General features: G+C 40.0%; 3 protein-coding genes across 4 annotated transcripts; 1 reads left to right on the forward strand and 2 right to left on the reverse strand.

The window, feature by feature from the left end:
- Positions 1-718: 718 nt before the first annotated feature.
- On the forward strand, positions 719-10,126 carry LOC111321385 (arylsulfatase B). Its single transcript, XM_022924240.2, has 9 exons — positions 719-868; positions 1,476-1,604; positions 2,134-2,293; positions 2,872-2,984; positions 3,303-3,455; positions 5,298-5,546; positions 6,346-6,490; positions 7,724-7,999; positions 8,603-10,126. The coding sequence occupies exons 2-9, from the start codon at positions 1,485-1,487 to the stop codon at positions 8,929-8,931; spliced, it is 1,545 nt and encodes a 514-aa protein (XP_022779975.1). The 5' UTR covers positions 719-868; positions 1,476-1,484; the 3' UTR covers positions 8,932-10,126.
- Positions 9,748-19,356, reverse strand: LOC111321463 (arylsulfatase J). 2 transcript variants are annotated; one of them, XM_088734590.1, is made up of 10 exons: positions 19,219-19,356; positions 19,004-19,078; positions 18,501-18,676; positions 16,934-17,093; positions 16,386-16,498; positions 15,882-16,034; positions 14,892-15,143; positions 13,908-14,052; positions 12,123-12,398; positions 9,748-11,349 (listed from the first exon to the last, which is right to left on the reverse strand). In XM_088734590.1, exons 3-10 carry the CDS (start codon positions 18,606-18,608, stop codon positions 10,967-10,969), a joined length of 1,590 nt encoding a protein of 529 aa, XP_088590716.1. In that variant the 5' UTR covers positions 18,609-18,676; positions 19,004-19,078; positions 19,219-19,356; the 3' UTR covers positions 9,748-10,966. The 2 variants fall into 2 exon arrangements, with proteins under 2 accessions (XP_088590716.1, XP_088590717.1); XM_088734591.1 differs by lacking the exons at positions 18,501-18,676; positions 19,004-19,078; positions 19,219-19,356 and adding an exon at positions 18,254-18,280.
- A 371-nt stretch (positions 19,357-19,727) lies between these two features.
- Positions 19,728-25,890, reverse strand: LOC111321468 (QRFP-like peptide receptor). The gene is made up of 2 exons (XM_022924356.2): positions 25,815-25,890; positions 19,728-21,504 (listed from the first exon to the last, which is right to left on the reverse strand). Exon 2 carries the CDS (start codon positions 21,476-21,478, stop codon positions 20,561-20,563), a length of 918 nt encoding a protein of 305 aa, XP_022780091.2. The 5' UTR covers positions 21,479-21,504; positions 25,815-25,890; the 3' UTR covers positions 19,728-20,560.
- Positions 25,891-26,326: the final 436 nt, after the last annotated feature.

Raw genomic sequence — 26,326 nt, forward strand, 5'->3', positions numbered from 1 at the left:
ATTTTTTTAAAAATGTCCCAGAACCGGTCTCTTAATGTATCTACTGACTCGCTTTCAAAATAACAGTGGAACCTCGATTTAACGAAGTGCCAAGGGACTGGGGTAATTGGTTTGTTCTATCGAGGTTCTGTGGCATACATTTTACTGTGACTTTAGCCGGGGCTGAAACTGAAGTATCTTTTGTTATACCGAGGACTGCATTATATAGAGGAGGCTGATAGTTTCTAAAGAAACTGTTTGGGGTTACGTCGGTGGGGGTAACGAAATAATTTGAATATATATATCAACAAAGTTGAAATGGTAAATTGGCCTCCGTCACGATGTTAAGAGCTGACGTTTCGAGCGTTAGCCCTTCGTCGGAGCGAATAGGGGAATTGTGGGTTGTGCGTGCTTTTAAAGGCAGAAAAAGGAGCTACGTGATTGGTGGGAACATGGCAACGAGAAAAACACCAGTAAATTAATTTTTTAATTTTTTCTCGTTGCCATGTTCCCACCAATCACGTAGCTCCTTTTCTGCCTTTAAAAGCACACACAACCCACAATTCCCATATTCGCTCCGACGAAGGGCTAACGCTCGAAACGTCAGCTTTTATAATCTTAACGGTGGCCAATTGACCATTTCAACTTTGTTGATATATTCAAATTATTTCATTATATAGAGATTCGTTAAATTGAGGTTCCACTGTACCTTTCTTCCAAATGCTAGTCCCTTCTTTACCCCTCCCCTGACTTTTCTTAATTCTTTCCACATTAGAGGGTAGCTTGGGTTCCACAATGCATTGTTGTTGTTCCCAGTCCCCACTTATGGACCAAGTTGAAATCACAGGAAAGTCACGAGCTTCAGTTGAAACCTGTCCCGTGGAGAAAGGTAGGGTAATTTTCTAAGACCCAACAAGTAACAAGAGAACTTGGTCCTATCTCAGGTCATCGCGTAGATTTCAATTTGTTTCAGGTTTAAAAGATCAGCCAGTTGTGCTTGATCTTCGATTGCTAAAAAGATCAGTTGGCCTTACAGTTTGTTAGCTTAGTGAAGCGTTACAATTACATAATAATTTTCTTGATGTGTACTTTATTGACAGGCCACATGTTCAACGTTACCATTTTAACTTTCCGCAAACCGAATAGCAGTTTACGATAGCGCAAGTTACATGTTGTTGAAATATTTTAAATTTAAAGGAGAAATGGGAGGGAAACCATTCGTGTATCGATCACTCACGCACAAGTTACACTCCCCCAGAATAATTTCTTCACCCCCTTGCAAACACGAGGCTGTTGTTCCACCACCAAGACCAACACTTAAAGAAAAGGTTATTTTTTCCATGGTGTAACCTACTGCTTTGGGATCTTGAGTTTCCCCAAGTCCTTGCCATTCCTCCTCTTCTCCCCATCAGAGTAGTACCTAGCAGGATCAGTTCTATGGCCTACTGAGCTATGGATATTATTTGTAACAGTGTTGATTTATTTCTGACCATCAGCTGAGAAAGATGCAGTGGACATTTCTGAGCCAAGTCTTTGCATTTGCTTTGCTCAACCACTTGCCTCTGTCATGTGCAGACAAGGAAAGCTCCAAGCCTCACATAGTATTCATTGTGGCAGATGACTTGGTAAGACCTGTAAATGTGGGGTTTAGTGATAAAAATGACCCATGGAATTGGCTGTGAGCAGAAGCTGGAGTATATTGCTAGGGAGAGGCAAGAATCTCACATAATGGCTTACTTCCTTGAACCATTTGCTTCCCTGTGGTTATTCAATCCCTTTTTCAAAATGCACAGACAACAATTAAATTAAACTTTTCATGCCTAATGCATGCATAACTCAGGTATGGATACATATACAGATTCTGAAGTTTATTCCCAAGTAAGGCTCTGAATTGGACATGGTTTTGGATGTTAAAGGGTAACTATCTGATGTTTAAAGAAATAAGATAATCTTAAGAGAAATATATCTTACACTGTATTACAATTAGTCATAAGCCATGTCAGCGATGTTTTTTCAACCAACTTTCTGCATGCTTATCACCTGATTGTGGAATTGCAGGATATAGCCACCCAATTCTTAGCCTCTTATACACATTTAATGTTTTTAAAATGAAATATCTGTTCTGTTTGATTTTTTATTTTATTTTACTTTTAGGGTTGGGATGATATAAGTTTTCATGGGTCTAACCAGATCCCTACACCAAACATTGACAAACTTGCCAAGGATGGTGTTATCCTCAACAATTACTATGTACAACCCATATGCACTCCCACTCGTAGTGCAATTATGACTGGCAAACATCCGATCCATACAGGTTTGTTCGCTGCCATTTCACACTTTGCCTTTGATGCATGAAAAGTACTCTCAGGTACATTTGTACATCAAGCTGAGATTGTATATTTATCTATTATGCAATCATTTTTTTTTTTTTTTTTCATTGTTAATGGTTTAAAGCGGCATGGAAGAAATAGATAAGCGATTAACTCACAAGAAATGATTGTTAATTCTCCTTAGTTTCTAGCAGTATACATAACTCATTTATTGTAAATTAGTTATAAGAATTTGGTGGAAGATCAAGGTAACAACTTCTAGCTGATAAATTTGAGTATTCTCATTACCTGTTTACTGGAGAATGTATGGATATTGTAGGGAGAAGTAACATGTGAATCACTTCTCAGAGTTGGAGGGTTAATCTTGAAGGTCTTATCATCTGTTTAAGGGTTTTGCTTTAAGAGAATGTCATTGATAAAAATCCCTGATCCTATTTTGACCCTCAGCCTGGAAATCAGACAACATGGCTGTCGAAAATATTTTCCTTTAAGTTGATGAATTCTATTTTATGTATGAGCAATAGTTGTGATTTTACATTTAGGTAAATTCAACTTTCATTAGGTATGCAGTCCGGTGTTATTCTGGCTGCTCAGCCATATGGACTGGGCTTGAATGAGACTCTCATTCCACAGTACCTTAAAGAATTTGGTTATGCAACTCATGGAGTTGGCAAGGTTTGGCGTGAAGCATTTATTGTTAATAATCACTATATGATATTATTTTATTGTAAATTATTAGGGCTGACTGCTTTGATCATTTCCTATTTCTACATTTGAAGTTTGTAGTAAAAGTCTGATTGGAATACTTAGGGGACTAGGGATCCTTCACAAATATTTAAAGGGATCTGTGCAGGATGTTCTTAAATAGCAGGATCCTATTTGTGATCCACCTGGGACACACCTGGGATTGGTATTGGCAGGATCTCACCACCTATTTTTACTTGGAAATTAATTTCATTGAGGTTTTTTTTTTCCATTTTTGGTCGCCTTCAGTGGCATCTGGGTTTCTTTAAGTCAGAATACACCCCCACCAAGCGTGGATTTGACTCATTCTTTGGCTATTGGAGTGGCAAAGAAGATTACTGGGACCATTCATCGGATGCTCCTGGCCAGGGGTGGGGACTGGATTTTCATAACAACACTGAGGTTAGTGAAAGTTTAATATGTGAAAGTTTAATTTTTTCACTGCAAGATGTTAGTTCTTTTGGCTGGAATTTTTTTTTTGAAGGGTAAATAACATCATGCACTGGAATATTTTTTATCCAATATGGCCAACATCTGAGCCCAAATGTGCTAATCACTGAATCAATTGTTATCCAGTAAACATGAGGGATACAGTAGAGGGATATTGTATATCAGAAAACAGGCTGATAGTTTCTAAAGAAACTGTTTGGGGCTGCATCAGTGGGGGTAACGAAATAATTTGGATATATCAACAAAGTTGAAATGGTAAATTGGCCACCGTTATGATTACAAATTAAAGCTGATGTTTCGAGCGTTAGCCCTTCATCACTCCGACGAAGGGCTAATGCTCGAAACGTCAGCTTTTGTAATCATTGCGGTGGCCAATTTACCATAACTTTGTTGATATATCCAAATTATATCAGAAAACAGTCTTATAAATGATTAGAATAGCTCTTTTAACCCTTTATAACTGCCAAGATCAGATTGTTAATTCTCCCCTCTAGCTGCTACACGTTTCTTCGTTAATTAGGTACTGACAACAATTTGGTGTTAGCTCAGGATAACAACTTCCTGATAAGTTTGAGCCATATTTTCATTACCTGTTTGCTGGATAATGTCTGGATATTATAAGGAATTATTATATGGCAGTGTCTCACAAGGACTGGGAACTACCGAATTCACAAATTTGATTGGCTGAAATCAATATTGAAAGCAAAATAATTTGAATATATCAACAAAGTTGATAAAATGGTAAATTGGCCACCGTTACGATTATAAAAGCTGACATTTCAAGCATTAGCCCTTCGTCATTCGCCCTGACGAAGGGCTAATGCTCGAAACGTCAGCTTTTATAATCATAAAAGGGGCCAATTTATCATTTCAACTTTGTTGATATATTTAAATTATTTCGTTACCCCCACTGCCGCAGCCCCAAACAGTTTCTTTAGAAACTATCAGCCAATATTGAAAGCAGTCTAGATTTTCCCATCTAGACCAGCATCTAGACCAGTCTAGAAAAAAAAGGTACAAAGAATATAAAAAATTGACATATAAGACACAGCCATACAATAAACATCTTATTAACCAAGCTAGGTTGGTCTGTATGGGAGAATCTTGACCTTGGTCCCTGGTACAGACCTCACTGCATTCGGTCTGTACTGTACCTCAGTCAAGATTCTCCCATATTACAGACCTCCCGCTCAGTTAATAAGAACTAAAAGTTTCATGCTAAACCATTCCGGGAGTTACAGGGTTAAACCTCATTGTATAAATTGATGATTTTGAAGGTCCATCCAGTTAGTAAATCAGAGCTGACTCACTTCTACCTTTAAGTTACAAAAATGAAAATTCAGGGTTACTGGACGGTATGTGTTTATCGAATTCACCCCCAAATTTATTTAACATTTCCCCACCTCTTCCATGTTAAACATTTAGTAAATGAAAATCATATATACTGTCAAAAAAGTTTAAATCTAATCACTATTTCCATGCCAAAGAAAAATACCCTAGATCCCTTACCCCACTGACTTAACTTTACAAATTCTCAAATTTTTTCACAAACCCAACATTCTGTTAATCGCTTTCATAAGTAGGATTAGGGAAAGGATTAAGCAAACTGAATGGCAAGGGTTTCGAGTGCAGTAGGTGCCTGTTCTCGGTGAAGGGGACGCAGGCTAAAAAGATGGCTACAAGAAGTCTTATAGGCAACCCTAGACGGCTGGTAACTAGCTTTTAGTAAAACCTTTGAAATATGGCATTTAAAAGAGTGAAACAGATTGTTCCACTTTGCCTACTTTTGTTCAGAATGACTTTACCAAATGGGGCATGTACAGCACTGAACTATTCACTACCTTGGCCATTGACATTATCCAATCACATGATCATTCCAAGCCTTTGTATCTGTATCTGCCCCATCAAGCAGTGCACAGTGCAAATGGGATACAGCCTCTCCAAGCCCCTGAGGAACTAATCAAGAAGTTTAAACACATCGAGGATGAGCGAAGGAGAATCTATGCTGCAATGGTTACTGCCTTGGATGATTCTGTTGGAAAGGTAAAAGTAGGGCTGGGGATGCATCACAAATGTTCTTCTTGGTAGCTATTGTTTGGTCTTGTCCCGTAACGGATTTGATGGGAGAGAGAATGCGTTGCGTGACAAAAAAAAAAAAAAACCAACAAAGGGCGGGAGGGAGAACACGTCTCCATTTTGTTAATCTTGAAAAAATACTTTTTCAAGTTTGATATTTGCATTTTTTTTTGTTAAACCATGTAATTCGGTTAAGTCTGTTGTTAAAGTCGAGGCGAGTGGCTCATCCAACCGAAGCTTTTCTCGGTTTCTGTAATATAAGGCGACTAATTGTATTACAAATGAATAAAGAGGGTAAGTTTCTAAAGAAATTGTGGTGTTGCGTCGGTGGGGGAAACAAGGTAATTTCGGTTTTATCAACTGAGGTGATAATGTCAATTGGCCACCGCAAAGAGTTTCAAAGCTGACCTTTCGAGCGTTAGCCCTTCGTCTAAACGTCAGCTTTGAAACTCTTTAAGGTGACTATATTACATTATCAACTCAGTTGATAAAACCAAAATTGCCTCGTAATAGTATTGCTACTCTCCTAAAATGGGACGCTAGTTCATCGCAGGTTACCACCTCCAACCCCCCCCCCCCCCTCCTTAGCATTTCGTTTTGGCTTCCTGACCGCTCACTGGTACCCATTTCAACTCCTAGGTGGAGAGTGACACTTGAGTATCTTGCCCAATAACATAACACTTCTGGCTTTTCCTTCTTAACGTATAGCCTCTTAAGTATTTTGTACTTAACTGAGTTGATATCTATCGCTTTCTCTTGTATTTAGGTAACAGAAGCCCTGGTAGCAAACGGTTTGTACAATAACTCTGTGATCATTTTCACAACAGACAATGGCGGCCCTGCAAACGGGTTTGACAAGAACATGGCATCCAACTTTCCTTTGCGTGGTGTGAAAGCTACTCTGTGGGAAGGTATATGCAATTTTTGCAGTGTTTCACGAAAAAAAGTTCCAATTTGACATTGACAAAGGCAAAAAGTACTTAAGAAAAATTAAAGGCTTTAGAAGCCCAGGCTGAAATCTGACCAATTAATGACGTGCTTCGATATTTCACCTTGTCACCTTACTAACTCTTTGCAGTATGTTTATTTTCCGCTTGAGCGTCCTAACATCGGTACAAGTCTAGTCGCGGCTTTTTTTTATGGCTGCAGCTCGCTCGCGAGGTGGATCATCAGTTTTTTGCAGAGAGGAGTATGGTGACCGGGACCGGTTGTTTCGACACAAAGTCGTTTCGATACAAGTCGATTCGATACAAACTGAAGTCGATTCGATGCACTCTTCGGTTTATAGCCAATCACTCCACCACTAGTATGTATCGAAATGACTGTATAAAAGTATCAAATCGACTTTGTCGATATATCGAATTGACTTGTATCAAATTAACGACTTTATAGCGAAACGGCAGTCACTGTAGACCGAGCTACATTAATACCCACACACTCAGTGCAGGATAGGAAACAGGTAGCTGTTACATCTGATACATATGTTAATTGACTACTCCCCATGGGGGCTTTTCAGGGTCAATTCCTACCCAGTAACCACCCCAGGGCAGGACATCCATCACACAGTTATCTCGTGCGTGGGAAATTAACATCTCCTACCCCGAACCCTGCAGGAGACGAGACCTCCATTTATTCGTTCCTCTCCGAGAAGACTAGAGTATCTAACCATTTCTTGATGTTATAGAAAGGTAGCACATTCTTCTCAGTTGTTTTAAGACCTTGAGTGTTGGTCCGGCCGGGGATCGAACCCTCTACCTCCCGCACAACAGTCCAGCACTCTATCCCATGAGCTAACTGGGAGGCAGTGAGAAGTGAATTTAGCAAGAAGTCGCAAATATAACTGTCAGTCTATCGTGAGGAATTATATGGATATCAACATGGTTGCGTTGACCTTGAGTGAGTTTGGAAACCCAGTGTTCTTATTTCAAAATTCGAGATCCTACCAGACAAACTGACAACTACTGGGCAAAGTTTGAGAAAAATATTAATTCAAGTTGTACTTCAGGAGAATTGATCAGGAAAGCGTTCCTCGGCCTGAAAAAATGTGAAGGTTGACATTTGCGTTTCTTTACTTTCCAATAAGGACAACCCTTATTTCGTTTACTTTGTGAAAAGTGGTTTTTAACTGAAAGTTTCATGTACAGGCGGAGTTCGCGGAGCAGCCTTCGTTCACAGTCCCTTGTTGAAGTCAAGCGGCCGAGTAAGCCTGGACCTGATGCACGTGTCGGACTGGGTTCCTACCTTATATGGTTTAGCGGGAGGAGACACTAGCAAGCTTAGTAACCTTGATGGGGTCGATATGTGGGCTACCATCTCCGATGGAGAGAGTTCCCCTCGTCAAGAATTACTGCATAATATTCATCCAAGTGGTGGGGAGGCTGCTATGCGGTATGGGCAGTGGAAGATAGTTGTTAATGCTAGTAAGTGAATTTGAAATATCACGCTCTGTATGCATATATCATCCACTATTAGGAAAAACCGACCTTAAATGCTGCTTCGCTTAACGTGTAAAACTATAGCGTAATTTGAGGAGACCGGTAGACTTTGAACGAAAAGTTCTGAATTATCCAATGGCCTCACTTGCACAACTGTCTTTGATATTGGAGTTGAATGCTAAGGAAATGCAACAGATGTTATGTTGTTGGTCATGTTGAGCTTTTCTAGACCTGGCTGACACATGAAACTTTCTATTAATTATCCAGTTATTTGTGAACGCTAAAACAAGAATATTGTGCGATTGTGAAGCTTCCATCCTGCACTGCAGCACAACTGTTTTTTCCCGGGTTTCCTTACCAATCAACGCCAGACTCACGAACTCTATATAAAGAAAAGTAGGGGCAATGGTGAGTCAAGGCGCAAAATTAAGGAAGGAAGAAGACGCGCGTAAAGATCGATCCACGTTCCTCCTCTCGCGCTTGTATCGCGCTTGTGTCGCGCTCGTTTTGCACGAGCCCGCTCAACTGAGAAATGCAATTAAATTCCGTAGACTAGAAGGGGCTAAATGCGTTCATTATGTGTTGCAGGCAAAGGATGGAATGGATGGTATCCTCCACCCGGATATGAACAATCAAACATTTTTAACCACACCTTAAAAAACGCAGTGGTAAAATGCGACTCACCGCCCAGCGACCCACCCACATGTACCAAATCTGACGGACCTTGCTTGTTTGATATCGAGAAAGATCCTTGCGAGTATGTGAATCTGGCGAGTCAACACAACGATATCGTTCAGGAATTGTTGGCAAAGTTGGAGAAATACAGAAAATCCAGTGTCACGCCCAGAAACCAGCCCATAGACCCCAAGGCTAATCCAAAATATCATGGTGGAGCTTGGATCGCATGGGACGATTAGAAGGCGTTTCGATTGAGTGTCGTGAAACCTAACCCAAAGTGATAACAACGGCCAATCAGAAGAAAGAAATATACGTTGAGGGGCCAATGAGAACTCAAAGTAGAAACGAGGAAACTGCTTAAAGCGCGGGAAAACGCGGATGACCAAGTCCTGATTGCTGTTTGTTTGCATCTGATTGGTTGAGAGAGTGGCGCGAGTTTACTGCACCAATCACAGCAAAGTAAAGCAAAATCAATGCAATCCCGGGTTAATTTCGCGACTCAATGTCAAGTTTTTCTAGCTTGCAATATGGAGTGCAATTTTCATCTGATTGTCGAAAGTAAACCGGGGTTGCATTGATTTGCTTTACTTCTCTCTTAGTATAGAAGACTCAAGCCATCTTCTAAACAAATCAGATGCAAAACTTAAACCAATCACGACTTGTACGGGTGTGTTTTCTCTCACTTCATACAGTGTACCCATGTTTCTCGTCAGTTCTGGTCAGTCGTTTTAATAGCTCTTGAAATAGTTTTAGACACTCAATCAAAATGCGCTGCTTTGCTGTAGTAATATATGGACTTAAAGATTATGTGGAGGGTGAAATTGTGGTAAACTCTTGTTCGATAGTTTTATTTTTAGATGTTGTAAAAGAGTGTACCTAACGGTAACTGGAGAACACACACCTCTACAACCTTTTAGTTTAACCGACGACAGCATGACAGGCCAAAATGAACTTCGAATTTTTGATTGTCACATCAAAACATTCGCCCCACTGAAAGACAGTCGAGTTTGGATTTAAAACTAACGCCAAAGTATGACCTAAAGAAGAAAACGAACTTTAAAAAAATGATATATTGTATGATGATTAACACTTTGGCAGCTAGCATTAGTTCCTTGAGAATACTGCATTCAAAATACTGTATACAGCTTGGACAGTATACACATTTTTATGGGTTGTTTCCTGTGGATTATTGGAAAACAGTCGTACGGCTGACATATTCATTAGAATTTTATGTAGAATTTTTTGTTTGCTTTATCAAAGACACTCGCTAATGTTTCTACTCCCTTTGTACTTTCTTTGTAAGTTAACGATTTTTACGAAAGCATTTGGAGGCAGAAATATTTTCGAGATTGAGAACTGTAATCGGTCGATGGTTTCAATGAAGACAAAGCGTTGCAAGTAAAATTTGAAGGAATAAATGAGTGGTGATCCGAAGCTAGCTCTGAAGCATCTTGGGTACGAAAGAATTTAGCCATAATAAGATGATAGTTGCATTATATCGGTTCACTAAGAGATGTTTGTTACAAGACCTTCAAAATCTTCCTATGGCTTTTTTCATTTATGTCTGCTAATTCCCACACTGCCTTTTTTTGTAACTTACAATCACGATCCTTCTCTTTCTTATTTTTCTATTGTTAGTCTTGGCTTTAATTTCGGTCTCCTTGGTTTTCCTCATGTAGTTTTTCCATCCTCTAATTAATGCCACAGGGTATGTAAAAGAAAGATCTATCTCGCGACACAGTACTAAAAGCGATCATTCATTTCCGGTATCAGTTACCTGTGGCAAACCCATGTCGAAAGTACATTCTATCTGAACTGCAGCTTCATTTAACCCTTTAAAAGGTGATTAACATGTAACCTCTCCATATAATATCCACTCGTTGTCCAGAAAACAGTTGATGAGAATACTTTAACTTATCAGGTAGATCTAACATCAAATTCCCGTAACTAATTCACAAGGAATGTGTAGCGTTTAGGGGGGAGAATTAACGATTGGATCTTGGGAATTAAAAGGTTTACTGACTAATCCGAGGAGACACTTCCATAACAGGTACATTATCACGGTAATTTTTTTCTCTTTCATTAAAAGGTTTTTGCCTTACGGCGTTTCGAAAAAAATTAATTTGGAAGACGCAAACCTAAGCCCGGACTCAGACGTTAAACTGATTCCTTACCTAGTTACTAAGAATACCAAATTTCAATCATTTCTAACTTGATTCTTTTAAAACCCCCACCCCCGCTAGGCGACGATTAACCGAACCAAGTGCCCTGACACTACTGCCCACAGTTCTCATTCGGTTTCTCGTCACACCACGCTGTCCACACACCGTCATGGAGTTTGGGATCCGCATTCTTGTCGTAGGGTTTATTTCTAATCGGTGCCATAGTCGCTTTGTACTTCTCCAGTAGTTGCAACATCATATTCAGCACGTCCTTCTCTTTCTCGGCCATGTTGTTGTATTCACATGGATCCTCCTGGATATTAAAGAGGCATGGTCCATCCTTGACGCCACACTTTGTAGGCTCGGCCGGCGGCGGTCCGCACGTCACAACCGCGTTTTTCAGAGAGGGGAGGGTGGTGGTGAAATTTCGCAGTCGTTGATCGTTTCCCTCGATCCCCGGCGGTGGGTACCATCCATCACGACCACCACCGTCAGCTTGACAGAGGTAAATATGTATTGATAATTAATGACAGTATAACCAAAACGATAGTCAATAATAGCTTAATAACTCGCTAACCAAGCCTAAAAAGTCAATATTTTTTTTTATTCTATTTCTACACTCTACGTTTCCGACATAAACCATCCTTGCAGAGTGTACACTCCTTGTCGCAAGTAAACCAAGCCCTTTACGCGCTGGCGAGCTCTTAGCAGTTCAGTCAGAGGAGAATTCGACCTGGCGCGAAAACGAAACAGGGATTAATATTATGGAAAGCCTCCCCAACAGACCTTGATACCATTTCAATACCAGACAATAAGTGCGAAGTGTCACAGCTCAAAACTCTGGCGAGTAATAATGGTTGGAGTTTCCTACGCTTTGGGAAAAGTTAAAATTAACCCTTTAGACCCTAACATCAGTATGCATATTCTCCACACTGTTCTCTATACATTTCCTATAGTTAACGAGGAGAATTTGTTTATAAATCAAAGCTTATTAGGTTGGTGAACATTTCCTGAATTCTTATGATGTTGATGAATGACCCAGCCGTATTATTGTGTGGAGAAATCAAATGCCGGTCACTCTTTAAGGTTTAAAGGGTTAAATGGAAACACGAACTCAAGCTCACACCCAGAAATGTAGCCTTAGTGCGACATATCCCCGAAAAAAATTACAGCCGAGGCACGTCATTTCAAGCCGAGATGACGGAAGGTTTGCGATGAAAGACAGTTTTACAGTACAAGTCTAAGACATCCCGAGACACATTTCTCACTTTCATTCACCAACAGTTTCCATTGTTTATATCGCAGCGCAGACGCCCACGACACTGGGTCGATGTTATGCACCAGTTCCTTCCGGGGAGACCTCTCGCCCCTAGACAAAGAAGGCCACATATCGTACCCATCTATGTTTAGGAGCTTGTGCACGTCCCCACCCCCGCGCACGTAGAGCGTAGGGAGCCAATCTGAGAGATGCATTAGGTCCATGCTCACGCGGCCTGTAGATGCCAAGAGAGGGCTGTGAACGAAAGAGGTTCCCCTGATTCCTCCTGATGGATTTAAGAACAATGAAAGATCATTCGCTGATTTTCTTTTCGTTATCATATTTTTTAACATGGAGGTTCACTGATTTTTAGAATCGCTTCATGTAAATGACCCCATCCTCAGATAACAAATCTGTGGATTAGCTACTAAAAAAATTGAGTGTAGTAAAAAACCAAAACCACAGCAATCCTAACGGCGTGTCAAAAGAAAGAAAATATTTTGAAGAGGCAATGAGAACTCAAAGTAAAACCAAGCCGACTTCCTAGAGCGCGGGAAAGCGCGGGAAAACACGGGTGACCAAGTCATGAATAGCTTTAATTTTGCACCTGACTGGTGGAGAGAGTAGCACGAGTTTTCTGGACCAATCACAGAACAATGTAAAGCAAACTCGTGCAATGCGACAGAGCTGAATAATGAAATGCTACGTCAGCGGGTATGCGGTCAACAACGCGGGCTCAAGTGTCCTAGGTCTAAAATTTAGCGAAATTAGCGGAAAATAATAAGGGCTGACCTTTAAAACCGAGGAACTCTGTTTTCGTCGAAGGCACTTTCCTATTTCCAAAGGTTTAAAGGAGAAAATTAATTTTTGAAAATTTTTAGGGGGTGTACAAAATTTTTGGAAGTTGTTCTGTAAAAGAAAAGCGGCAGGGAAAACGACGTCTCGAAGCAACAGAATAGGAAATCAACCATGCGAATGACTCAAAATCCATGTTTCCGCGGCAAAACCTGGCGCATGCGTAAACGTTATTCAGCTCTGTCGTGCAACGCCCGTATCAAGAAAAGTGGCTCAACTTTGATAACAATAGGCTTTGTTAGACAAGCGAAAAATGACCCGATATGGCCATTTTTGAACAATGGCGCAACAGCTTCAGAACACACGAGGGATTTGTCGAAGTTTCCGATTAGCATACGAACGGGAAATTTAAACGCTCGGAAAGGCTAGACTTTAGTTTAGAACTATGACGCCTCTAGTTTAAACCATGACAGCTTCTGAAGAAAGATTTATACGGAGAGAGATGGTCTGAATGAGACATAACGTATTTTGAATTCTCGATGTGTGCACTGCCGCATTAGCGGTCAATTTTTTCCTGGGGTAGACCATTGAGAGTTGACTCGACGAGACAAATTTACGCTACCCACTCCCCCGGAGCGGCTAAATCAGCGTTCAATTTTCCCTTGGGGTACCCCGGTGACAATTTACCTGTCGTGTGCAAATATGCGCTACCTACTCTTCCAAAATAGCTAAATTGTGATGCCAAAAGTTTTTTTCCGATTAGTCACGAACTTTTTCACGTCGCTTCGGCCAAAGTCCCTCAGCGCTACAGAGAACAAAAGGACTATTGTCCACTACTTAATGTGTGAAGTTGAGCCCGAACAATAGACCATTTCTTGATACGCCGGTTACTTTCGACACCTTAGAAACTGCTCTAACTCATTTTATCCTTAGTTAATAATCTAGTTTGTGTTCCTCATCGTCGTATCCTTATTATAATCATTTACCATTCATTATTTACCTTCCCACAAAGTATACTTGGTTCCTCTCAGTGGATAATTGCAAGCTGTGTTCCGATTCACACCGTCAGCTGGTCCACCATTGTCAGTACTAAACACAATGATAGAGTTATCATACATTCCTCGTGCCTTTAGAGCGTCGACCACCTAATGTAACAAATAGCGTAATTCAGTAGAAACTGAAGACAAAATTTTCATTTGAGTTGATTTTTACTTAGATCTGTATGTATAAATGGGAGACACGGTGGCCGTACAGTCAGTGCGCTGGACTTCGCCTCAAGAGGCCTGGATTTGAGATCTGGCCGCGTCATTGTGTCCTGTTCTTGGGATACACTGTACTCTCACAGTGCTTTTCTCCACCCGGCCCAGGAGTGTAAATGAATACCAGCCTGAGTGAATTTTCAGAGCTGCCTGATTAAATGATGCTGAAGGGGGGGGAGGGGGAGGGGGAGGGGAAGGGGGGGGAGGGGGAGGGGGAGGGGGAGGGGGAGGGGGAGGGGGTAGCTATAGCCTTAATCCCATCCAGGGTGAAGGGGGGGTGTTGTAATACTCCTGGTTGCTTCATGTTCATGTTCATGTTGTAGAAACCAGGACTAGCTCCAGCTTGATGGGCAACTTGGTTCAAGAACAAACCTTCTTTTCAGTAGGTGTAACAATCAAATCCAGCAGAAAGAGCATGGAAATGGTCACAAAAGGCTTCTTGCAATGCAGAACTCTGTTACAATTTGCCTAGGCGCAGCGTAATATTCCGCGATTTACAACCATGCCTCCATTAACCCTTTGACCCATAAGAGTGACCAGCATCTAATTTCTCCTTACAATAAAATTATGACCTCAGTACCTAGTAGATTCTATCTAACACAAATCTGGCCCTTAATTCCCAAAACTATTGCATGCATTTCAACAATCAGCAAGATCAAATAGCATCATTTTTGTTCTCAACCAATATATTCAAGATCGTATGAAGTTTGCATTCCACCCTTCACCTTTCCAACAGATTGATCAAGTGCTGTAGCCATTGCTGCAAAAACTCGCCGATCCTCATCATGGATGCTGTCTTTGAACTTGTTAATCAGATCCTTTGGTGCCTGTAGTGGTTGATGTGCATTTGCACTATGAACTGCTTCATGTGCCAGGTACAAAAAGAGTGGTTTGGAGGTGTTGTGTGAGTTGATCAAATTTATAGCATGGTCTGTGAACATGTAGGTGCGGTAGTTACCCCACTGGTTATGCACAGGCTGTGAAATTCAGAAAGGGAATTCTTATGCATTGGTCCAAAAATATATGAAGTCATTCTGTCGGAGAGAGGCAAGGTCAGGTTGAAGAGCTGGATTGCAGCCAAGGCATGAAGTAGAATAAAGTGTGTTTCGTTAATACAATGAATTATTAACTTGATTTCCTGATTGACTTTGATTGACACTAAGTTACGCAATTAAGCCACGTGAATAAGTCTGCTTTCAGTTCAGATGTTTTAGATTCGAAGTGACGTTCATGTTTTTCTGACCTGTCGCGCTAACCCGTAATCTGTTATACCCTGACCTGTTATATCTGTTGCTGACCTGTATACCGTGAAACAATACTACTAGACATCGCCAAAGAAGTAAGTTATCAGTGCTGTAATTCTAGCTAATAGTTTCACTTGTGTGTTTATGTATCGATAGATCCTGTTCAGTTTCTCAAATGTATTTCATTTCTTTCTCTAGATCGAATAATAATATACTGGAATAAATTATACGATTTGCGTAAGCTAGTTGGATTGCCTGTTTGGTTTAATGGACCAAAGTGTGTTGGACAAAAAAGATGAGTCTGATAATGTATACTCCTTCTATGAAAAAAGATGATGATGATGATGATGATGATGACAACAGTAATTATGATATTATGCAGTTGGGATTTGTAGAGGCTCACATGAATCACTTTTGGTATAATAAAAATGTATTTTCAATTAAATACTGAGGAAATTTTAGTACATGTACCTCCGTATTGTTCCTAAGGTCCAGTCCCCACGAACCATACATTTCAGCCTCAGATTGATCCCAGTAGTCACCAGCACCGAGCCAGTAACCAAAGAATGAGTCAAATCCTCGTTTGGTTGGGGTATAGTCATACTTGAAGAATCCCAGATGCCACTGACAGATAAATTGAACCAAACATCATGAAATGAAAGATACTTGGAAATGGAGTTTTTAAAAGCACTTTCCTTGTACCTTTACTAGTTCCATATGAGAGCTGGGCCCTTTTCAGAGCTGACCTAAAGGACTTAGTTCCAAAACAAATTAATGCTGTCAACAAACACGTAAACTCTTTGCCATGATCATTTAACTAGGAATACAATGGCTTCTGAAATGGCTCCTATTCCTCATGCTGGGCCTCTCAACATCTCTTCTTTTGCAGCTTTGCATCTCATGCCCTGGCACCCATGAAAAGGTACACATTTTAAGTCTACTCTTATGATAGATCAGAATTATTCAAATCTGTACCTTTCCCACAGCATGAGTGGCATAACCCAATTCCTTGAGATACTGAGGTAGTAATTTCTCCTCCAGACCTAACCCAAAAGGCTCTCCACCCATGATAACACTGTGTTGCATTCCTAGAAATGGTCATCAGAGAAAAAATTTAATCAGAGGTTCACTGGAAAACTTCCCTCTAAAAACCCTCATTCACTTGTGTACAATTTTCTTTCAACTGTCATTCATGTTAGATTCTTGCAATCAGACCATAAAGTTAATTATTCAAGATAACTGCTGCATTGGTTGCTTTATAATCTCACCACAAAACCTAGATATAAAAGTTTTTTTGGCTGCCTTTATCTGGTGGTTCAATTTCCTTGTGAAAAAAATAAACTTTTTAGTTTGCTTCATAGTTAATCACATTTTTTTCATAATCTATATCATTTACACTTATACTCAAACTAGCAGTAAAATACAAAATAATATAAAATTTAAATCACAAAAGATATCCTTGTTTGAATATGAATATTTGCATGCCTGTTTAGGATATTTACCTGTTTGTATTATATATTTACCTGTATGTATTGGATATTTTCCAGTCATGATAGCACTGCGACTTGGTGAGCAAATTGGTGACACATAGTAGTTATTCAAGATCACTCCACTGTTTGCTAGACCATCAATATTAGGAGTTGGAATTTGCTTTGAGCCATGAAAACTCACATCATCCCACCCCTAAAATGTAAAAAAAAGAAGAACACATCAGCCTGCCATATAATTATCGATATCTCCTAATTTCTTTCAACCCCTTAACTCCAAGAGGTGATTAACATATAACTTCTCCTCACAATAGCTGCACAATACTGTCCACATAAAGGTATTAGGGACCTTGAGCAGTCAGAACGGCAATGCCAGTTTAAGTTTAAGTTTAAGTTTAATTCTTTCGCCACAGGAATGGCAGGAGAAAGGAACAGAACTTTTGTTCGAATTGACACCTAACCCCTTTTTTACCCACCCATCCCACCCCGGGGAGGACATCCATCACACAGTAATCTCGTGTGTGGGAAATTAACGTCTCCTAACCTAACCCTGCAGGAGACTGGACCTCCATTTATTGTCCCTATCCGAGAAGACTAGAAAGTCTAACCATTTGCAGATATTATTACAAAGGCAGCACTTTCTTTTCAGTTAAATAAAGACCCTGAGTGTTGGTCCGGCCGGATTTGAACTCACAACCTCCCGCACAACAGTCCGGCACTCTACCAATTGAGCTAACCGGGAGGCGGCCAAGGAAGACTTCGTTTAAAAAATGAATTTCTACTCTTAGTTAGAATTTTAAAAATGGCTGCATGAGCTTACTGTCTCATATGACGCCACAGCTTAACTTCAATGACGTATAAAAGCAGTGTGGAGTTCCAAATGGAAATTAAAATAATTTGCCGTCGCGGTTTCAGTTCGCAGACAACGGAAATTTTGGTGATTTCGCATTGTTGTTTTGCATAGGACAGCTAAGAAATGTACAAAGTTTCAAAATACACATGCTGGGCTCTTGTTCTGCCAATTAGATCTCTTGTTTTTCCACGTCCTCGTTGCTGTCACCGTCATGGTTGCTTAAGGTCCCTAATGAGAATTCTCAAACTTATCACGTAGAAGTTGTTATCTTGATCTCACAGCAAACTCTTGCAACCAACTTACAAGAAAATATCTAGTAGCTAAAAGGGAGAATTAACAATCAGATCTTGGAGTGACAGGGTAAAAAAAAAAACTACTCTTTGCATAAACTGGTAATTTCCTTTACAGTAGGTACGAATGAAAATTGATAAACAAAGAAAAGCAAAACAGGGAAAAACCACAGTATATTTCAAAATTTACAAAAAATAATAATCACAATTAACCTGCAATAACATGTGGTCCTATAAACTCTTTACACACCAACATCAGAATACATATTCTCCATACAGTTCTGTATACATTTCCTAGGGTGTTGACAAGGAGAATTTGTTTAACAATCAAGAGCTTCTTCATTAGGTGATCATTTCCTTTATTCACCTAACCTTAATGTGTGATTCAGGGGTGATATCATACAGAGAAATTAGATGCTCGTCACTCTTCAGGGCCAAGTACTTAACTCACAGTACTCACCAAATCATCAGCCAAGATGAATATTATGTAAGGCTGACTGATATTCTTGGCTTGAGCAACAATACTAAGTACAGAGGACAAAACTGCCAACTGCAGGATTGCACACATGGTCAAATATTTTTGGTATAACTCTGTGCAAGCCTATGATCTGCAGTCTCACAAGGTTTCGTGGCCGGCTGCAACAAAAATAATAATTGCTATGCCTTAATTTAGCTTAACTAATGCCCAGATACTGGCACTAGATGATAATGAGTAACATCTGGATTCCAATCGAAGTAAACATAATTACGACGAAAGTTCAGCCAAATTTTTATCTCTTTCCAAGTTAGGGAAAGAGTACCATGTCACCCCATACATTAATTATGCATTCAGACTGATAGTTTGTTTTTAAAGTTATGTCATAGAAGACAAAGAAGTGGAATGCATAATTAATGTATGGGGTTATATGGTACTCTTTCCCAAGTTAGGATCAAGGTGGTTTTGAGGCTTTTCGTTAGACTCACCTCACTGCACCATCTTAAATCTTGATTTGAATGTGTTACAGTAATATTCACATGATCCTCATGTGACCTGCAGTCCTGGAAACAGCAATGATTTGCATTCAGCGTACACTTAATTTGCGCATGCAAGTTCTAGCAAGGATCATCGACAACTTTTGCGTTCAGAAGAGTGAGCTAATGAAAATCATGGATTTGACGAAAATGCAAGAATTTTTTACCAATTTTACGTTCTACGCTGGTTTAGACTTTCATCTTCATCGTAACGCAAGAATACTGGGAACGTCGTGAAGAACTTGTTGTTGGTCTCCTTCTGAGGAAGCATTACGTGACATCCTGTAACACGCTGCGAGGGAGCCTGGGCTCTAGCAGTGAAAGGTCCTCAGTTTGTGGAGAAGCAACAAAGCAGGCGCGCGTAAAATCGCGAAACAGACGCAGAGGGCACTTGATTGGACGATCGAGATCTCCCGACGGAAAAAAGAAACGAGTGGCTCTGGGGAAGAGAGTGGGGGAATGGGAACGGGAATTTCTCCTGCATTACTCTCTCCCCGAAGGCTAGGCTATCTCGGGATAGAATCCTGTGCGTTATCTCTTTAGGATACGAGCCGAGGTGAGCGCGAGATCCTCCGGCGGTTTCCCCTCTTCCTAACCGTCATAGTGGCCCTTTATCACTACCCAGCAAGTGCATGTTTTTATAGGAAAAATAGGGCACTTAAAAAGAGTAGCTACAGAATGACAACGGTTATGTCTTTATTCAAGGTCATCGGAAAACCCTCTGAAAAAAAAAAATTACAATTAGCCTTGTTCAGATAGATGTTCAAAACTGTGATAATGCTGACTTACGTCACGTATCTGCCTGCATAGGATATATGGAAAAGTAGATTATCATGAGTTAATTTTTTATAAATTTATGATCAAACTTGAACGTAATCGTCGTCACAAATATATACACGCTCATTGAGGTGCTTAAATGTACGTATAAATTCTGCATGTTTTATTGACCGGGGGGAGAATACTTGTAGCTCTCATTAAAGTACATACAATAAATTACTGTTGCACCTCTCTGCAAGGAGTCGACAATGAAGGGGCATCCCGTGCTGCTCCCAACAGCAACCGAAAGTCAAGGTAAAGGGCGACTCTAGAAGCATGTTAGTGCGTAGGGCAAGAGTCGGCAATGTCGGCGAGCGGTATAACGGGGAAAAGAGCAGTGTTCTATGTCATTTCACCATCCCGACCATGGACTCTTGTGTTCCTACAAAAAAATCTCGCTCCACAGAAAATAAAACGTGTGAACACATGTTATCTCCAGAGAGTTTCTTCGCTTGCTACTGCTTGAAAAAGAGAGCGTTTAGTCACCGTAGGGAGGTTCCAAAGAGTGTAAAATATAGCGATGCGTTTATCAATGAGATAATTTTAAGGAACATTGTCTTTTTGGAGAGGTGGTAAGGAGATCCGTTTTATCATCGCTGCAGGTTATTTGTCTCCCTAATTTGAAGTAGTCTGATATCGTCGCTCTTTGGCGTTGGCCCGTAGTTTGACCTTGCCTGTGTACTTGAGATCGAATCAGCCCCGTAAGTCAGGATTCACACTGTTCATCCTTTGACCATCTCGACAACAGACAAGGTTCCAAAAATGTCTTCGAAAAACCCTGCTCTGCAAGCTGTACACAACTGGATTAACAGTGGAGTTTAAAAACACCAGAGCTGATGCAATATTAAAATGAATCGCCTGTAATTTGATAACCCCTGTAAACCCCAAGAAGTAGATGGTCAACTCAGGAACCCAACAAAACGTATAAACAACTGTCACAGCAATGACAAGCTTAGTGACACGCCTTCTGTGGCGCAGCAATGCTCTCTGGGTAGCCTCGTTTTCCTGATCCTTAAACCACAGTCGGTATACAACACGAGCGTACAGGCAACCCATGATGCCTAAAGGCATTACTCCCGCCACCACAGTCCACCCAACGGTGTAAACATTGGCGTAAATATCCTTAGGCCAGCTGTGAACACAACTTTGCAACTCACCGTTGTAAACTGTAATGAAAAATCCTACTCCGGCCCACAAAAAAGCAAGAAACCAGCTGACAACAACGAAGATGACAATCTTTGTCCTGGTGAGTTTACCCCGTTGGCTGTGTGGATACATTACTGCGAAATAACGTTCGATTGCTATGGCAACCAGCGAGAAGACAGATGTTACCGCACCCACCCACCCAGGAACACCGCCCGTAATGAGTTTACATAGAAGATCACCAGTGCTCCCTCCTGGGTGCTTTAGAGTTGGAGTGATTATGAATTGTATCCCGAAGAAAATACCAACCAGTATGTCTGCAACAGCAAGATTGACAAGTAGATAATTGACAGGTGTCTTCATTGATTGGTTTCGCAGGACAACAAGAATGACGAACGTGTTACCAATGATATCCAGAACCGCCATTATTGAATAGACAATGGCGAATACCTCGTACATCGACCACATGTTTGCATTTATTACTTGCTTGAGACCTACAATAAAAAAATAGAAACTAAGATTACCCGCTTCTATGCCTCACTCTACATAAAAATGAGCTTATTTGGAAAAGTAAAACATGATTGAAGATGATGCAATTCTTTTCTTTTTCTGAGGCCTACCTTATTACAGGAAAATAACGATGCACTTTAATGACGTGATTTTGAAATAAAGGCAGTCTCTGACTACGTGTGCCTACTGTTGTATAGTTGTAGATATTGGAGTAAAAAAGCAATGTAGACTAAAATGCAGAGAGGTTACTGAACAGTTCTTGTCGATCGCTAACTTGAGACAAAAGGAGGAATTGGTTAGAGCAGAGTTTGTACACTGGTCAATTAACAGGCCGGGGACAGGGCAGGAAATTAATAGAATAGCCTTGTATTTAATGTGCATTGAATTTCATTTCAATGCAAAACTTCGCCATTTTACACGCTCTGCGTACCCGGCACTAAGGATATACCTTCTCCTCTCGAGTTTCGAGCCCTGGCCGCATCAACTCTTTTTCCTTGTCTTTTTTTTTGTTTTTTTTGTTTTCCTCTTTTTCCATTTCAATCTAAATTCCTTTTCAAAGGATATGTTAGATATGTTAGATATGTTCGGAGTGAACGCTAATGAATAAACGTTTGACGAAGTAGCTCGTACGTTCAACTTGACAGCAATGTCGAATTGCATAGACGAAGCCCCCCAAAAGAAATTAACTCAACCCGAAAAAAAACAAAAATAAATAAGATCTAAAAGTAAACATCCTTTATTGTGACTGTTTAACAAAAGATAACTTTTATTATGAGTCTTAGATTCTTTCCGGTAAAACAGGATCAACCGCCTCTTAACTCAATAAAATAAAATTTCCAAAAAGAAAAAGGTCTTGTTCTTGAATCAATGATATGCTGTTACTTGACTTACTTCTTTTCTTTTCTGGAAGTCTGTAAATTCCACGTCACCATTTTACTTTAACACTCTTATCTCGCGATATCCAAGGCTTTTATACGCTTGTGGTTACTATTTGTTTAGGTTCTATTGAAATCACATCGAGAAATGATAGTGCATTTTGGTAGGGAAACCACGATCAAAATGTTTTCTTAAACGTAATCGAAAGCGTTCGAGTTCATCTTACCTTGCGACATTAGTCTGGACAGTTTTGTTCTCTTTTCGTTTACCTTAAGCTTCGCCTCGGTTTAATAGCTTCATAAATGAAACAAGCCCGAGAATTATCCAAAGTAAAGTTTTCTCTGTTTTTCCTTGTTGGCTCGTGTGTGGGAAAAATGATATAATAAAGGCCCTAGGGCTCCGCAATATGATGTCGACTGTCACATATGTAAACAAGCTGTTTAACTTTCATTCATAAAGTTTGACATAAAGCACTAATTCTAGTGACAAGTTTGTGTGAAAGGTGAACTCTCCAGCAGATGTTCTTTTTTTAGAATTGAGCAACAATAAAATTGATTCACCAAAGAGACCATGTTCTAGAGAGCTCTAAGAAAAGCAGACCTACTTTCTATAAAAGTGGAATTTGGAGGGTGGGCTAATTAAAAACTGATAACATGTTAGTCGACTTTAAATTTGAGTAGCCGATCATATTCTGGGACAAATCTTTCAAATGGAGTCTACTGTAAGGCACTAGTGCAAACATTGCTTATAGACGATTTTCGAGAGGTAGAGAGCCAGAGGCCATTTTTCTAAACTTGTAATTCAGGCAGAATTGATTGTTGATTTGGTCGAGTGACGCCAAATCAATTCCAAATATGATTTGTCGGGTCAATTATCAAGGGTGTTTCTCATCATTGTTTTAGTTGTTTTTCACGCGGCGAGAAAATAATACATTGGTTTAAGACAGGCCTGCGCCTGGGTTTAAGATTCTTCATACAATTCGTCGGTATTCAGCATTTTTGGTCTCACACTTTTCAATGACAATAAAGAAAACGAAATGCTTAGGCTAAGATAAAAAAAAAAATTTACGCAAAAATAAAGAGTTTCAAGCAACTTAGAAGAAGCAAACAACTGCATACACGCATGCACTCAGTGCATTAAAGATACTTGAAAACGTCTACAATTGGGAAGCATTAGCGAAACTTTGATAAACAAAATGTAAACAAGGAGTTTTATGAAGGGCAAGGTCTCTTTAGATAAATTTAGTAGCTTAGAATTTAATTTCTGTGAAATTCCGCTCTGCAGATAGGTCAAATGAAGCAACCACGTTGTAGAAGGTAATTTGGTTGTATCAACTAAGTTATAATTGTATAAATTGGCCACCGTGAAGAGTTAAAAAGCTGACGTTTCGAGCGTTAGCCCTTTCTCAGAGCTCTGACAAAGAGCTGACGCTCGAAACTTCAGCTTTTTAACTCTTTACGGTGGCCTACAATTCCAACTTAATTGATATAACCAAATTACCTTGTTACCCCCACCGACGCAGCACCACAGTTTCTTTAGAAACTTACCCTCTTTATTCATGTTGTAGAAGTCCAGTTTAGATCTTCGCCGATCCACCAAAAAGGATTACTGCTTGTCAATTAATGCAAATTTAAGATTGAATCTAGTTCCGATAGTTCCTGCCATTTACTTATGCATTTTATTCTTTACAAAAAGCACTTTTAGAGTCATCGTTGACATGCAAACAAGCTACAAGGTAGAATGATCTTAATTAAACAAACTACCCTAAAAACACAATCATATAAATGATATCTGATATCATCTTAAGATTGCAAAAGCCGTGAGAAATTTCCTCTCAACGCGAAGTCCTATAGAAGTTAGCTACCAACCTAAAGTCAGGTAAAGTATTGATAGTGAAACACACTCACATAGATCAGGAAGTCCAAGGTCACCTCAAAGACGTTGCAGCCGTGGGGAAAATTAGTCTAACTTTTCGACGTATGAACTTTCGCGCGCGATTGCTTGTTAACAGGGCGGCAAGGAGAAGAAAATCAAAGGGAGGAAAAGCTACACTTTTGTCTCGAATCACGACAAGTGTCCAATTTAATTTTTCATTAAAACCTTCTGCATCGGCAAAAGGGACTGGCAGTTTAACGTTACTTGGATGTCAAGCTTTTCTACTTTCTCTTTCCACCGTCGGAAAGAAAAATTATCACTCACTGTGACTAGGTTTACACTAGAGGAGAGTTTTCCGGATTCGTAAATGTTTCCGGATTCATCAATTTTGGAGTATTCGGATTCGTAGGCGTTTACACTGAAAGGATATTCGGATTCTTGACCGCTTACACACAACGACAACTCAGGGAACATTCGAAATGGAATGGTTACCAAGCCCAGTGTTGTTTCGTCGTTCGATCGACAAAGTGGAAATGCCTCCCCCAAAAAAGGCTAGAGTAGATGCAGATGCCACTGAGGCAAATTTGAGTTGGACAGATGCCAAGCAGTCTACGTCGTCGGCGATTAAGTGTGGCTGACGTTAAACTTCCTTGCAATAATAATTTGCGTTTCTTCAGAAATACTGCGGTACACATGATAAAATTTATCGCCTGAAGCTGCTACAAGATTAGGCAACCGGAGACCGCCAGCAATGTTAGCACCAGATCCATTTTGGTTTCACCGCAAACTCAAAAGATTGCAGGTGGAAATAATATCCGGATTCGAGAAAAAAAGCGGTTACACGACAAAACTTTCCGGATTCAAAAGTTATCGGATTCAAAGTTCCCACTTTAAATTCCGGATTCAAAATCTCCGGAGACACGGCCAAACCGGGAAGTTTTTATTTCGGATTCGTCCACTTTCGTGTAAACGGCAGAATGAATCCGGTACTAAAACGTTTCGGATTCATCATGAATCCGGAACAATTTCCTCTAGTGTAAACCTAGTCTGTCTCCGTTCGAGTAAGCTCCTGTAAATTGATATTACAGTCTTATCAGGTTTATTTCTTAATAATATTTTTTTTTCCTTTGTAACTGCATAATTGACTCTTGGTTTCTTGTCTGCTTAAAAGAAATTGTAAAGTTCCATGCTTGTTATGTCTCATTCTTTGATATAGACTTTTTTTCGCTTTTTTTTTATCAATCCGAATTGGGGTAATATTTGAGATTTTTATCCGACCGTTCGCAGCAAAATCTTCAAAATTGACCCAAAAATTGTTCATATTTGCAAACTAATACATGCTAGAGGACAAGCGCATGTCAAAAGGTTTCCATCTTAGGAATTGAAAGTCGAAAATGAAGCCTGTCGGCTCATTATCGATTCCTATAGTGACTCGTAGAAATGTCTCATTTTTAATTTCTAGTAAAAGGATATAATGTAAGAGGTTGGCCGGGTGGAAATATTTTTTAAAAACTTCAGGCGAAAATAAGAAAATAAAGTTTACCTTTGGGCCCAACTTGAGCGAAATGTAGAACGCGACTGTTAGCGCTGCAACTTGAGGGAAAACGAATTCAGCAATCTTGAGATATCAGTTGTTAGTATATACACACTCAGTGATCTTGGCGTTTCAAGCAATCTGATTGGTTCGCTATCTCTGGCTAATCAACAATGTACACCTCCGAGCGAGTGGATGATATGAAAAACAAACTGGAGGGCGTAAACTCGCGTTTCGCTAAAGTCTCAGAAGCAGAAATTGCCATTAAATGGCTTCCTTTTAATTTTGTCGAGATCACTTTGTGTGTATATACTAAAACAATTATTCTTTTCAATCTCGGTGAATAGTGGCTTTAATTTAGCCGCTATTCGCCTCGATTTCGAAGAATAATTGTTAGTTAGTAACTCCGCTTTACTTTCGGGAAGGCAAATGAAAAAAGAAAAATTATTTTAAAAACCGGCCTGTCACTCCGAAAGCTTTCTGGATAGCAGTATGCGTATATGATATCCATGCGTGAAACT

This window comes from Stylophora pistillata, chromosome 10 (genome assembly GCF_964205215.1).
Source record: "Stylophora pistillata chromosome 10, jaStyPist1.2, whole genome shotgun sequence".
Taxonomy (NCBI): Eukaryota; Metazoa; Cnidaria; class Anthozoa; order Scleractinia; family Pocilloporidae; genus Stylophora; species Stylophora pistillata.